General features: G+C 37.4%; 1 protein-coding gene, 1 long non-coding RNA gene and 1 other non-coding gene across 4 annotated transcripts; all 3 read left to right on the forward strand.

Moving 5' to 3' along the window:
* On the forward strand, positions 1 to 641 carry LOC109086759. The gene is made up of 3 exons (XR_006153045.1): positions 1 to 67; positions 289 to 327; positions 392 to 641. It is a non-coding gene; the product is annotated as an uncharacterized LOC109086759 (transcript).
* A 2013-nt stretch (positions 642 to 2654) lies between these two features.
* LOC122134794 (glycine-rich cell wall structural protein 1-like) lies at positions 2655 to 5584 on the forward strand. Of its 2 annotated transcripts, XR_006153090.1 has the most exons (8): positions 2655 to 2906; positions 3641 to 3691; positions 3788 to 4081; positions 4179 to 4274; positions 4361 to 4411; positions 4526 to 4573; positions 4690 to 4830; positions 5283 to 5584. XR_006153090.1 is itself a non-coding variant. In XM_042711543.1 (7 exons), the coding sequence occupies exons 1-6, from the start codon at positions 2885 to 2887 to the stop codon at positions 4564 to 4566; spliced, it is 555 nt and encodes a 184-aa protein (XP_042567477.1). In that variant the 5' UTR covers positions 2655 to 2884; the 3' UTR covers positions 4567 to 4573; positions 4690 to 5095. The 2 variants fall into 2 exon arrangements, 1 of the variants encoding a protein (XP_042567477.1); XM_042711543.1 differs by lacking the exon at positions 5283 to 5584 and having other exon boundaries at positions 4690 to 5095.
* Positions 5585 to 5617: 33 nt separating this feature from the next.
* Positions 5618 to 9661, forward strand: LOC109086761. Its single transcript, XR_006153091.1, has 4 exons — positions 5618 to 6650; positions 7311 to 7367; positions 7519 to 7575; positions 8865 to 9661. It is a non-coding gene; the product is annotated as an uncharacterized LOC109086761 (long non-coding RNA).
* The last annotated feature ends 3089 nt before the right edge of the window (positions 9662 to 12750 follow it).

Here is a 12750-nt window from a genome sequence, read left to right on the forward strand (position 1 = left end):
GGTTTACCTGGATCTGGAGGTGTCTTTGGAGCAGGAGCTGTACCAGGATTGGTAGGAGGTCCTTGCGGTATGTGAAGCTGACATGAAGCTGATTTTTTTCTTTTTTTTTTTATGTTGAAGGTACATTCCATAAAAAAATTTTAATTTTTTGTCTCACTCTTGTGAGAGATGTGTCTGTGTTGTTTTTTTTTGTTTTTGTTTTGTTTTGTTTTTTGGCCATACTGTACAATTAAAATAAAAATAAAATAAAATAATTAAAATAAATAAATAAATACTTCTCTTTTTTAGTTCTGCCTGGAGGGCTTGGGACTGGTGCTGGATATGGAGGTAAAGTTTTAAATACTTTCAATAGATGCAATACTAATCACTAAACTTGAAATATGTGGTCTAGGCATTGGTGGGTGAACCTGCTGATTTGTTCATTTGATTCTAAATGAAGGGTATGGAGCAGCACAAAAACCACCTAAATATGGTAAACCACTTATGGTATTTAATTTTTATAATTAAAATGTCACGTGTACAGGCTAAGAACTGACCCCATGCATCTCCATCTAATAGGACAACTAGCTAGTCATAATTATCAGACTTACCTGTTCCATGTTAGTGATTGGCGGTCCTGATGGTGCAATTCGTGGTGGTGGTGGTGGTGGTATATATATATATATATATATATATATATATATATATATATATATATATATATATATATATTTGTTATTTAGCTGTAAACTAGTTTGTTCCTGCAGTGTGATTTTAACATTTTGTTGAACACACAGGTGGAACAAAAGCTCCCAAGACCGGTAAGACATATTTATTTTTCTTTTCTTTTCTTTTCTTTTCTTTTTTTTTTCTTTCTTTTTTTTTTTTTACATCCCATCCAATCCCATACATCTAGGATAAAACAATTGTCCTTTTGACATTGTAAGAAAAAATGAGCAGGCGTTTCCACCTTTTAGCCACAAGTTTTATTTTGTGATCATTTCAGAATCTGGCGAACCAAGAGGGGGATCAGGTGTGTCTATCGGAGGTGGAATTTTAAGTTGGATTTCCAACTTTTTAAAAGGATAGAAACTGAACAGTACAGTATGTAATCTTTTTCAGGTGTTATTGGTGGGTCCATTGATTCTGATGGACTTGATGGGGTTGCTGGGACAGGAATACCCATCTTAGCTTGAGAAAAACCAGGTAGACCTTTCCTGTTCAGTAAGCTTGTTGACGTCATGTTAATCTATTGTGTTTTGTCATCTACTTTTGGTCATTTTTCTGTTTGTCTGTAGCTCACATTTGATTTGCACAGAATAAAAATTATACATTGCATCTTGTGTGTGACAGTCAAAAACCCAGACAAGCCTACAGACATAAAAAGTTCACCAGATTATGTTTGTTCAGACACAATCCCTGGCCAACTGCGCTTCACTGAGTGGCTGGTTGATCACAATGCTTAAGTATCCTATTTTGGGTTATTGGCGCCTCAAGTTTGAAGCATGGCTTAACTTGCACCATGAAATCATGCTTTTTTTGTCTTAAACACTGAAAAGATAAGGGAAAAGAGGTACTTGATTGACTTAAAGCTTTTTTGGTCCACAGAAGGAAGAAAGTCATGCATATTTTGAAGTAAATTGTGTCAGAACATTATTATTATTGGCAAACTATTCCTTTAACGAGCTCTTCATATTTATAGCTGAATTAATATTATTGCCATTAATATACTATGTAGGCTAAAAGCTGTTTATTTATGAAGACCATAATTTAGCAAAACTACATATCAAATGCATATCAAAAAATATTGTATGTTCAGAATGATTTGTAATTGCTTATTACAAAAGTGTTGAAAATGAATTGTTAATAGATAGGCCTACATGTGAACACAAAATTACTAAATGAATGACTAATTTTATTTGTTCATGTTTTAGGTGTTTCTGGAACTGTACCAGGTTTGTATTTAGCTTTTAGTTGTGCAATACTGTAAATGAACAGCCGTTTATTAAGTCTGAAAATTTCTATTTACCTTATTGACATTCTCCCTTTTTAGGTGGAACAGGAGTGCCTCGACCAGAGAGTAAGATCTGCCACTGAGCTCAATATTATGTTCCTTGTTTCTTGTTTTAGTAGTTGCTAGTTGTAGTTGAGTTCTTCGGCCTATTTACACAAAATTATCCACCTACATCATGTTCAAAGCTTGCTAATGTATCGGCTCCCTCTAGTGGTGGAGGAGTCTCTCGCATGTGGTCGTAGTAGCTTATGAGATGTATTCTTCTGAAATTTAATGAGCTTTAGAATACTTTTAATATAAAGATATTTTGCATTGAAAATTCACAACTTTAATCTGTATAAGACATAGAGTGAAAATTCACAACTTTTAGTTTATAACTTTTTTTTTTTCTTTCCCAGGAGACTTAAAGTGGTCATATGATGCGATTTCAAATTTTCCTTTTTCTTTGGAGTGTTACAAGCTCTTGGCGAATAAAGAAGATCTGTGAAGTTGCAAAGACTAAAGTCTTAAATCAAAATAGATATTTATAAAAGTTGAGTCTCGTCCACGCCCCTCTGAAATGGCTCGTTCTAACACGCACCCACATATCTACGTCAGTATGTGGGAAGATTTGCCTAACGCCTCCCAGATGTTCACGCAAAGAAAGAAGGCGTACCTTTTATCCTTGTTATAGTATTGTTGTTGCTGCTGCTGCCATGTCGTATAGACGCTGTGTGTTTCAATGTGAAAGTGAAACTACTTTGTTTGGCCTTCCAAAAGAGCAAGATATCTGCTTTGTCATGCCAGGAGCTGATCAGTGCTGGTCGCTGAGGAAATACATCAACTTTGCACTGTGGATCGCCAAATCGGCTTTCACCGTGGACGAAGTGGAGTCCAGCCCGGGGTCATCACATGTGGTTGCTGCAAGACCAAGGTACGCTTCTTCGTAGAATCCGCCTGCCACACCGTTCTCAAGCCAGCCGCAGCTCACTCTAGACCACGGTTCACTCTAGGCTTCCGGCCTCTGCTCACTCAAGCCGACCGCAGTGTGTGACGTTGTTTCGTTGAGAAAGTGAAACTACTTTGTTTTTGCCTTCCAAAATAAAACACAACTAGAAATCATGTTTATATCACCTTTATAATGGGTTTTATGTTTTGTCTCATCGCTCCGCCATCACAATATGTTAAGAGGTGTAACATTTCTGTCTCACGCTTGATGGTTTCTGAGGATATAAATGAGCTTGGTGGTTTGTATATCACAGCACACCTCGCTTTTCAGAGAGATGAGCCTTGTGAAAATCGATGCGTTTCAGAAGGCGGAGCATAGAGGAAAAACAATAATGTACAGTATGTGGAAAATAATGTGTTTTTTTTAACCTTAAACCGCATAAACACATTTCATTACACCAAATACACAAAATAATGTTCTTTTCCACAGCATCATATGACCCCTTTAAGGTTAGTCAGATTTAAAGCAATTCCTAATAATAAGCATTTTTTATTGGTTCCCTTGAAAAGTTGCTAGTTTAGGTATTTAGAATGGTGATTTTCAGTTTATATGAAATAAGGTTTGTGGTTAACATTACTTGAAGGGGGTTTCATGCTTTATTCATTCATAAATGCATGTTCCAGTGTGACTGAATAACTTGAAATAATGTTCTTTCTTAGGAGTTGGCGATAGTGGAACACTACCAGGAACCAAACCATTAAAACCTACAGGTACTTCATGCCATTCACTTAACTCTTATTGTCTCTATATATTTGGGCAAGCAGGTGCTTTTTCATTTGTAAAAAGATTTATTATTATTACTGTAGGCATTGGACGTGGAGATACTCCGGGCACCATTGAAGGAGGACCTGGAAGTCTAGGTGGTGGTCCATGTGGGGTTGGTGGTGAGCCAGGTGGAGTTCCGGGAGGAGTTGGTGGTGGGGCAGGTGGAGTTCCGGGAGGAGTTGGTGGTGGTCCAGGTGGAGTTCCGGGAGGAGTTGGTGGTGGGGCAGGTGGAGTTCCGGGAGGAGTTGGTGGTGGGGCAGGTGGAGTTCCGGGAGGAGTTGGTGGTGGGGCAGGTGGAGTTGGTGGAGTTCCAGGAGGAGTTAAACCCCCTTTAGGTGTTTTACTGTGAAAATCTTGATCTGTAAAATGTCTATTAGCTGTGTTTTTCTCTGTTTGTAAAACAAGGACTGTATTACAATCATTGTGTTCTAGTTTACAGCGTTACAGGTGGAACTGGAGCTCTTGGAGTTGGAGGTGTAGGTGGAACGGGTCCAGCTGGAGTGGGAGGAGTTGGACTTCTGCCAGGAGGTGAAGCTGAATAAAGTGCACTTAAAATTGACAAAAGAATGTAATTAGCTTGTGCCTATGTATAAGGATTTGTAAATCTATTGTAGGTTATGAAGGAGCAGGAGGTTTAGGAGCTGGTGGGATCCAACCAGGAACTGGTAAAAAAAAAAATTAAATAAAAAAAACCCAAAAAAAACATATTCCTTATATTTTTAAGTACCAGTAACGACAATTATTGTTTTGCTGAGAACTGTGTGTATAATTTTTTGCAGGCCTCAGGTTCCCCAGTGGGGCTACAGTGGGCAGCAAATAAGAAAAAGGTGCCAGAAAACAATTTGCAATTCCACAATTCTTATGATGAAAATGGAATTTGGTTGTATTTTACACACTGAACTGGAAAGACTGTTAAATGACTAATTTATCACTTTGATGAAAGTTTATGGGGCAGCAGGCACACTTGGTGGGCTTGGAGGCCCAGGCGGATATGGAACAGGACCCTTTGGCTATGGAGGTGGTCCAGGTGGTTATGGTGGTGGCCCAGGCAGTGCTGGTGGACTTGGAGGGCCTGGAATTGGTGGTTTCTGAAATGTTTTTTACCTCTGAAAAATTGACTACAGACACTTTTTTTCTTTTTTTTTTTTTTTTTTACATTTTAATATTTATTTATTAAGGGCTTGGCTATGGTCCTGGCACAGTAAAACCACCTAAAAGTATGTAAAACTCAGCAAATGAACACTTTACTACTACAATAACCATTCCTTTGTAGGTTAGACAAAATTTAAAATCACTTTTTTTTTCTTTGTGTTATGGCTATGGAGGAGCTGGAACATTGGGTGGGGCTGGAAGAGGAGGCATTGGGGGGGGGGGGCCTGGAGGACTTGGTGGTGGTCTAGGAGTAGGACCAGGAGGTATTGGTTGAGGTCCTGGAGGATTTGGAGGACTGGGTGGAGTACTTTAATATACACTGAACATAAGTTTGACAGTAGTGCAAAAAAAAAAACATTGATGAATTTTTTTTTTTTTTTTTAGGTGCCAGATATCCAGGTGGTGGCCTGGGAGCTAAAGCTGGGAAACCTGGGAAATCAGTTCTTGTTTTATAAAATAATAATATAATTGTGACTTATTAATACAATGTCATTACATTAGCTTAGGGGCCTGAATATAATGATAAACCTACTAATCGGGCTCAGAAGATGGTAGTGGGAGAGCTCTTGTGAAAAAAAGTGTTAACTGTATTTAAAGGGGTCATATGACAATGTTGTGTATTTCATGTAATGCAATGTGTTTATGCGGTTTAAGGTTAAAAAAACATTATTTTCCACATACTGTACATTATCGTTGCTCCTCTATGCCCCGCCTTCTGAAAGGCGTCAATTTTTACAAAGCTCATTGTTCTGAAAAGAGATGTGTACGCTGATTGGCCAGCTATCCAGTGTGTTGTGATTGGCCAAATGCCTCAAGCGTGTGACGGAAATGTTATGCCACCCCTTACCACACTGTGATTCCCGGCTCGATGAGACAAAACCAATAAAACCCATTACAAATGAGGTATTTGTTGCATCCAGTGGGGACATAATTATTGATTATAATGACTTATACTGTTTTTTTTAAGGCGTTGCATATCACGCTGCATAGACATAAAACCATGTCTGCATTTGTGATCGGAAAAATGACAAAAAAGCTCTACTCTACACTGCTTAAAGCTCGCATTTGAATCCTCAGTGGCAAATTCTTTAAATATGAAAAACGTACTTACAGGCTGTGAGTCAGAAGCGCCAGACTGTCCTTGCCAAGGTGGAACTGTCCCACTTTATAGAAACAGCCTTTGTGTGTAGACGGTATTGTATGCTACTTTTCAAGGTTCAGGAAACAGTCCTCCATAAAATGCACTGCATACATCTGAATATTTGGGTTGAACTGTTCTGGAACAGTGTTGTAAATACAACTTGACCACTGATTTCTAGTTGTGTCCTCTTTTGGAAGACCAAACAAAGTAGTTTTGCTTTCACAACGAAACACACAGCGTCACACAAGCAGGGTTTGAGAAAGGCACGGCTAGTGGGCTTGCGGCAACCACATGAGATGACCCCGGTCTGGACTCCGCTTCGTCCATGGTGGAAGCCAATCCGTTATTTTTCGTAATAAGTAGTTTTTAAAAGTAAAAAGTAAAGAGTTTTTCACAGGGGAGTAGCCTATAAGCAGTAAATCTGCACAGAATCATTCACATCAGTTAATACCTCTAGCAGATACCTGGCGATCAGGTAAAATTGAAACACTACTGACATCTTTGCCATTATATGATATAATGTTGACATATTGTTTGTATTGTAGGGTATGGAGGTTTGGGTGCAGCTGGAGGCACGGGAGGTGTTGGAAGCCCACTAGGAACCGCTGGAGGTAAAGTTACATTGTATTCAGCATTGTCACTTAAGATTAATGTTTTAAAGTAAATTCACTAAACTTAGTGCATGTTTTTTTGTCAAATTCTTATTCTTGTCTCACCAACTGAATGAGCATACAGGATGTAAAAAAAAAAATTCTAAGGCATGTTTATACAAATTACTTAAATGTCCTAATTGAACTATGGCTTAATCCTTGCTTAGGCTAAGCCCTGTCTATAAAACCAGGCCTACAGTACATATTTAAATGAGAATAAAGACATTATTAACATTACCATTACAGTTCTGAATGAATTACATGAATTGTTTTGTACACAACAAGGCTGCATACATATGGACATATTGCAATGCATGTCTCCAGAAAGAAAGCTAATACAAGTTATACTATGATCAATGGAAGTCATTTATAAAATGTTGAATTGTGATCATTTACAATCAGTTTACTTTAGTACTTGGAATTTCTCACAAAACAAATCCAACCAAATCATGAGAAAAGGCATAGCCGACAAATACATCCAAAACTTTCTGAATCAAAACATTATTAGAGCAACATTTTGGTGGTGTTTGATGGTTTACTATACCAATGTGTTACATTGATCAATGTTATTGGATCGGAGTGATTAATGAAGAGTTGTGCTTATATCATATTGTATTGTAGGTTATGATGGCACTGCTGCAGGGGGACCTGGAAGTGCTCCACTTACACCTCAGCAATGTATGTGATGCTATTTCAGCAAACTCATTGTTAGCTAATATTTCAAATGCAACAAATGATAAAATTAGATTTTGGTCTAGACCTGTACATTATCCACAACCAATCACAAGTATTTATTGCATGTACATGTGTGTTGTATGATTCTTTATAGCAAAAGCAGCTAAATATGCAGCTCTTCAAAGGTTTCTAGGTGCAGGAGGCTACAGAGGTACTTATTTAAATGCACTTCTCTCAATTCTTTTTTGGACCACACTTGGGGTTGAATGACTTCAGATTATTTAGTCAACATTTATGTGATGAAAGTTGTGTCTACATCGACTAGTCGCTGATGATGTCATTAATGAACAAATAAGCCTGCAACTTGAGCTGAGACTTCAACACCTTGTGCACAGATATGGCATATGACACAGGCTATTACTCCTATAACAGCTCATTTTTTGGGTCGTTATATTTCTCACATATTTCTACTCATTCTAAATCAGATACAGCTAAAGTAGCACAGCAAAGATTGCATTTATATGAATGCATTAGTTAGAGAGCGATTGCATGTGTGAGTTAATTCTACCTGGCAGTGTCTCTCTACTAATAGTGAAGCTGTGGGTTTTAGTTACTAAGAAATATTTGCTAGAACTTTTCAGTTTCGTAAGCTAATTTATTGAGAAATCACAGAACAGTGTTGACCATACATATCCTGTTGCGCACTCTATAGGACCAGCGACTAGTCGACATCAAGCTTAAAGGGTTACTCCAAAGTGTCATGGCAGAGCATTAAAGTCGACTGTGTGCAGCCCCTAGTCCATACAGCAAAACCTGTTAAAACAATGACTTTTAGTTGTACAAGTTAATGTTTTAATAAACCCAAAGAAATCAAACCACAGAACACAAAGAATCAACTTTAAAAACAAAATGAAATTGACACCACTTACTTTCATAATACACATTGCTGGTCTTGTAAATGGCTCTTCAGTGCATGTTATTCTAGGTAAATGTAAAATGGGTTGCACGCAAGTTTTATATTGAAAGTATGAGCCAAAATACCATAGAAGTTTATTATGTATATATTGTGGTTATTATAGTCAACTAAATCTAAAACCATAAACACCATTTTGTTACTTGAAATAAAATACTTTAAAATATACATATAAAAAACTTAAACTTATTTTTTCTTATTTATTAAACTTATTTTCCTAATTGCCAAGGAAACATTCCTGATTTTTATGTAGTTTAACTTGATGTACTAAAATAACTAAAACTGAAATAGAAAATTAACAAAAATATAGACAATTAAAAAAGGCAAAAACAAATAAATTACTAAAACTTTAACTGAAATTAAAATGGAAACAGAAAGTATACAAATAAAAACAAATTAAAAATATTAATAAAAAAGTATAATAGTTTCTCAGTAATTCAAAAATTGGTTGTAGTTTGAATAAAAAGAGTGTAAACATGACAGACTGCTATCAGTAGTGGTGGTACTGACAGTGTCTTTTCCTGTAGGGGGCGCAGGATGCCAAGGCAAATATTGCGCAAGGAGGAGGAAGTGAGAAACCAGCTGATAAAAGTCACCTGATAAACAAGTGGTGCTACTGCCTGATCTCAAATGCATTTTTTACAGTTTAAAAGTGCCTCATGTAATATGTGAGAAATTTGGACTTACACTAAAGAATTTTTCAGTCGTATGATTAGATGTGATGTGAACCTCACTTAAGGCAATCTTTGCACTGCCTATACTCCCTTTACTTTACTTGTCACTATACATTTTCTAAAAGTGTCACATTTTTTAAAAACCTTTTATTTTTCATCCATTTTACCATTTAATGTTCCATCTTAAAATTCTGCAGTTCCAGATGTGCATCTCTTATGGTTTTGTTGCAGTAGCTCACTGACCCTTAGCTGTGTGTGTAGACACATGCAATCTAGGAATGTGTTGCTGCTATTTCAGGATGAACTGTGACCGTGGGGGAAGCAGTGTCATTAGGCTTCATGTTCTGGCCACCTATCGTAAAGGGAGCCTATTTTCTTTTTAGCTATATGCATATGAGTTCATGAATCCATATTTTGTCTTTTCCAGCATATTCAGCCATTCAAAGTGTAGTCACACAAAGGAACGGGATCTAGGCTTACCAATTTTAGTCTTATAAGAACAAAATGCTTGTTGTAACTGCAGTAGAAAGCATCTGAGTATACTGAGGATTATAAACTGTCTTCAAAGATACCTCAGGAACTTGAAGCAGTTTCTTTTCTAGTTTCCTGACCCTAGTAAAACCTTGTTTTTGTTTGTTTGTTTGTTTTAATGTAACTCTTATTAAATTAAAAATTTTGGGTTTTTAAGGGTATTTTTTTTTTTTGTAATACCTTGTTTTTGTGGCATTGTGTGTTTGAGTAACTCTTATTAAATTAAAAATTTTGGGTTTTTAAGGGTAGTATCTGTGTTTGTATTAGTGCAACTATTCAAATGTGACATCAAAGTATGATAAAAGCAATTCAGAATTCAGTCAAATTCATTTAAATTTTTCATTTGATGCAGTTTCAGTCTGGGGCAGACGCTGAAATGGCAGTCATGCTTGCCTGGGCAGCCAAGAGTATCGGGCTGGATTGGTCTCCCCCACCCTGTACTGAGAGCTCATGGCTCGATGATTGGTTTCTGGGTGTTGACCATGATCAGCCCCAGTGCCTTTCTTTCTGGAGGGTCAAGACAAGCTGACAACATCACTAAAGTTGAATCAAGCATGGGAGGAGAAGACTCAGGTGGTGCACCGGTGAAAAAAACAAAATAAATGTAAATTTAATAACAGCAGGACAGAAGAATTTAATTTAATATCTCTAAGCCATGTCGACAATGCCCACGACTTTTGCAAAGTTTGTCGCACTGATTTTTAAATCGGATATTAATAATACCCCCACTTTTAATAAACCGTAAAATTCGTCCCCTGCACATTTTCGGGCAGGTGTGTTCACATAGAGTTTTCATTGGCCAGTGTGAATAAATCTAGATTTAAATTCAAAAAGAAAAGATAGTCTATGCATGTTTTATTCGTATCCAGAACAAGATGATGTGATCCTTACAGAGTGCTAAATACTTTTATGCCGTGTCTGATTCATTCATACTTGATGCTGGACGGCGCTCTCGTGCAGAAAATCCAAAATGTATAAGTAATGACATGCCAGGAAATCCCTAATGTGCCCATTTTCGACCCCCTGCCAAATTATTACCTCCTTGTTGAAATCACAACTTGATTGCCTAATCCTAACCCCATCCCTAATCCTAACCTACTGTACCAATACTACGGGGTAATAATTGGGGGGAGGGGGGGGGGTGGTTGAGTCAGAATTCAGCACAACACCAGCAGAAGCTCAACTGCCGCTCTAGGCAAAACAGTTTTCGCAAAAAATATCTTGCACCACTTAAACCTACCCCTCACAAAAAACTTTCAAAACACTTAATTCTGTATGGTTTAGAAGTTTGTTTCCTCATGGGGACCAAAAAAATGTCCCCACAAGGTAAAAATTTATTGGTATTATTATACTTGTGGGAACATCTGGTCCTCATAACAGGTATACACACACACACACACACACACACAAGAACCAGAAAAGCGCATTCAAACCATCCCCCAAGAAAAAAAAAAAACTTTTCATGACCATAAACATCTGCAGTAACAACATTCTTATATATATATATATATATATATATATATATCTATATATATATATATATATATATATATATATATAATAACCCTGTTTGTCCTACAAACCATGCCTCACCACACATTTTTGACTGACTCAAGTACTGTCCCACATTAGGGTAATCATACTGTCCCACTTTTCAAAAACCACGTTTCCTAAAGTGGGACACTAGGAAATTTGATAAACATATAAAATATATAGGTAGTACATTATAGGTTATTTTATTTTTTGATGGATATATATTTATACATAAAGTAGCAGGACTGTCTTGTTTAAAATGTATTCATACTCCTTAATATCAAGTTTGTCAAAACTCTGTCACTGACCTTTGGGTAGTCAGTGGTCTTCACAAAAAGTGCTTCTTGTCTGATGATTGCTCTGCCCTCAAATATGACTGGACATCTGAGAGGTCATGTAATTTTGATGACGTGATACTACAGCTTTGGCTAACCCATAGTTTCACTGGCATGCATGTATTTATGGGGGAGCTACAAACACTAGACCTTAGGTGTCCCACTTCAGGGCAATTCAACCTACATGAGTTTTCCTATTTTTTCATTCTGCAACGTGAAAAAAAAAAAAAAAAAAACTCCATGCACCCACTGCTGCAAATGCAAATTCTGTAATATAGTCTTATAAGTAGGCCTATATGCACAGGTCGGGTGAGGCCATCGGAAGATCCGGGGAAGATCAGGGAAAAGTGTTGATTGCAGCATTAAATTTAGATATGCTCATGTTGCATCATATTTAGTTTTAGAGCGCATCATTCGCATCATTTGAGCATTGTGACAATTCACAAACTATCTAGGACATGTGCGCAATTATAGTACAGAGAAATATTCAGCAGAGGGTTTCAAAGGTTACTGTATTCACATTTAATTAATTCATGTGCCCACCAATTATACACACTTTCATTACACAGCAAACTCCAAAGACATAAATATCTTTAAGTGCATCAATTTAATAAAACACATATTTGCGAAGCGCTTTGCAAATCTGCCAGGCAGATGTCGGGAAGTGGTGTGCAGCGACCGCATCTTCTCGAGGTGGACCTTGCATACACTCTTAGGACTTCAGCGTCGTCAACAGAGGTGAGGGCAGCAGAATAATAAAAGTGTACACGTGCCGAGTAGGGCACGCCACACCTTGGTGAGTTCATTGTGCACTTCTGGGAAAAACAGCATCTGTCTTTGGCAGGAGATTCGTTGACAACAGCCCAGCAGGCATCATTCGTCTAAACGGTAACGGGCAGGCTCTTCTATTTCGGACCATTCTAAACCGAGATTCTCCACCGTCTGGTGAGAATGCGAATCAGTTCGCTCTCCGCCGGCCCATAATAACCCTTTGGGCAGAAGGGTGTTAGGGTCCCTTCGCCCATAGGCACACGCTTGGCCTGATTATTTATATAATGTTGAATGAAGGCAAGTTTTAACTAAAAGGTTGAAATGTGATTTTTTTTCACGTTGTATTTTAATTTTAACAATGACTAATTATTTTGGTATTTTTTTTCATGACTTGTTTTGACTATCATACTTGTTTTACTTTTATCAGTATAGCTTCCGAATGTATAACAGCAGATGTAATTCTGATAGCAAATAGAAATGACTTTGGTTCCACTATACTTTAAAGTTGAAAGACTGGATGGAAGTAGTCCACAGGCAAACAGGCCTACATGATGAGCCGTTCCAAAGCA

This window comes from Cyprinus carpio, chromosome A21, assembly GCF_018340385.1.
Source record: "Cyprinus carpio isolate SPL01 chromosome A21, ASM1834038v1, whole genome shotgun sequence".
In the NCBI taxonomy this organism is placed as follows: domain Eukaryota; kingdom Metazoa; phylum Chordata; class Actinopteri; order Cypriniformes; family Cyprinidae; genus Cyprinus; species Cyprinus carpio.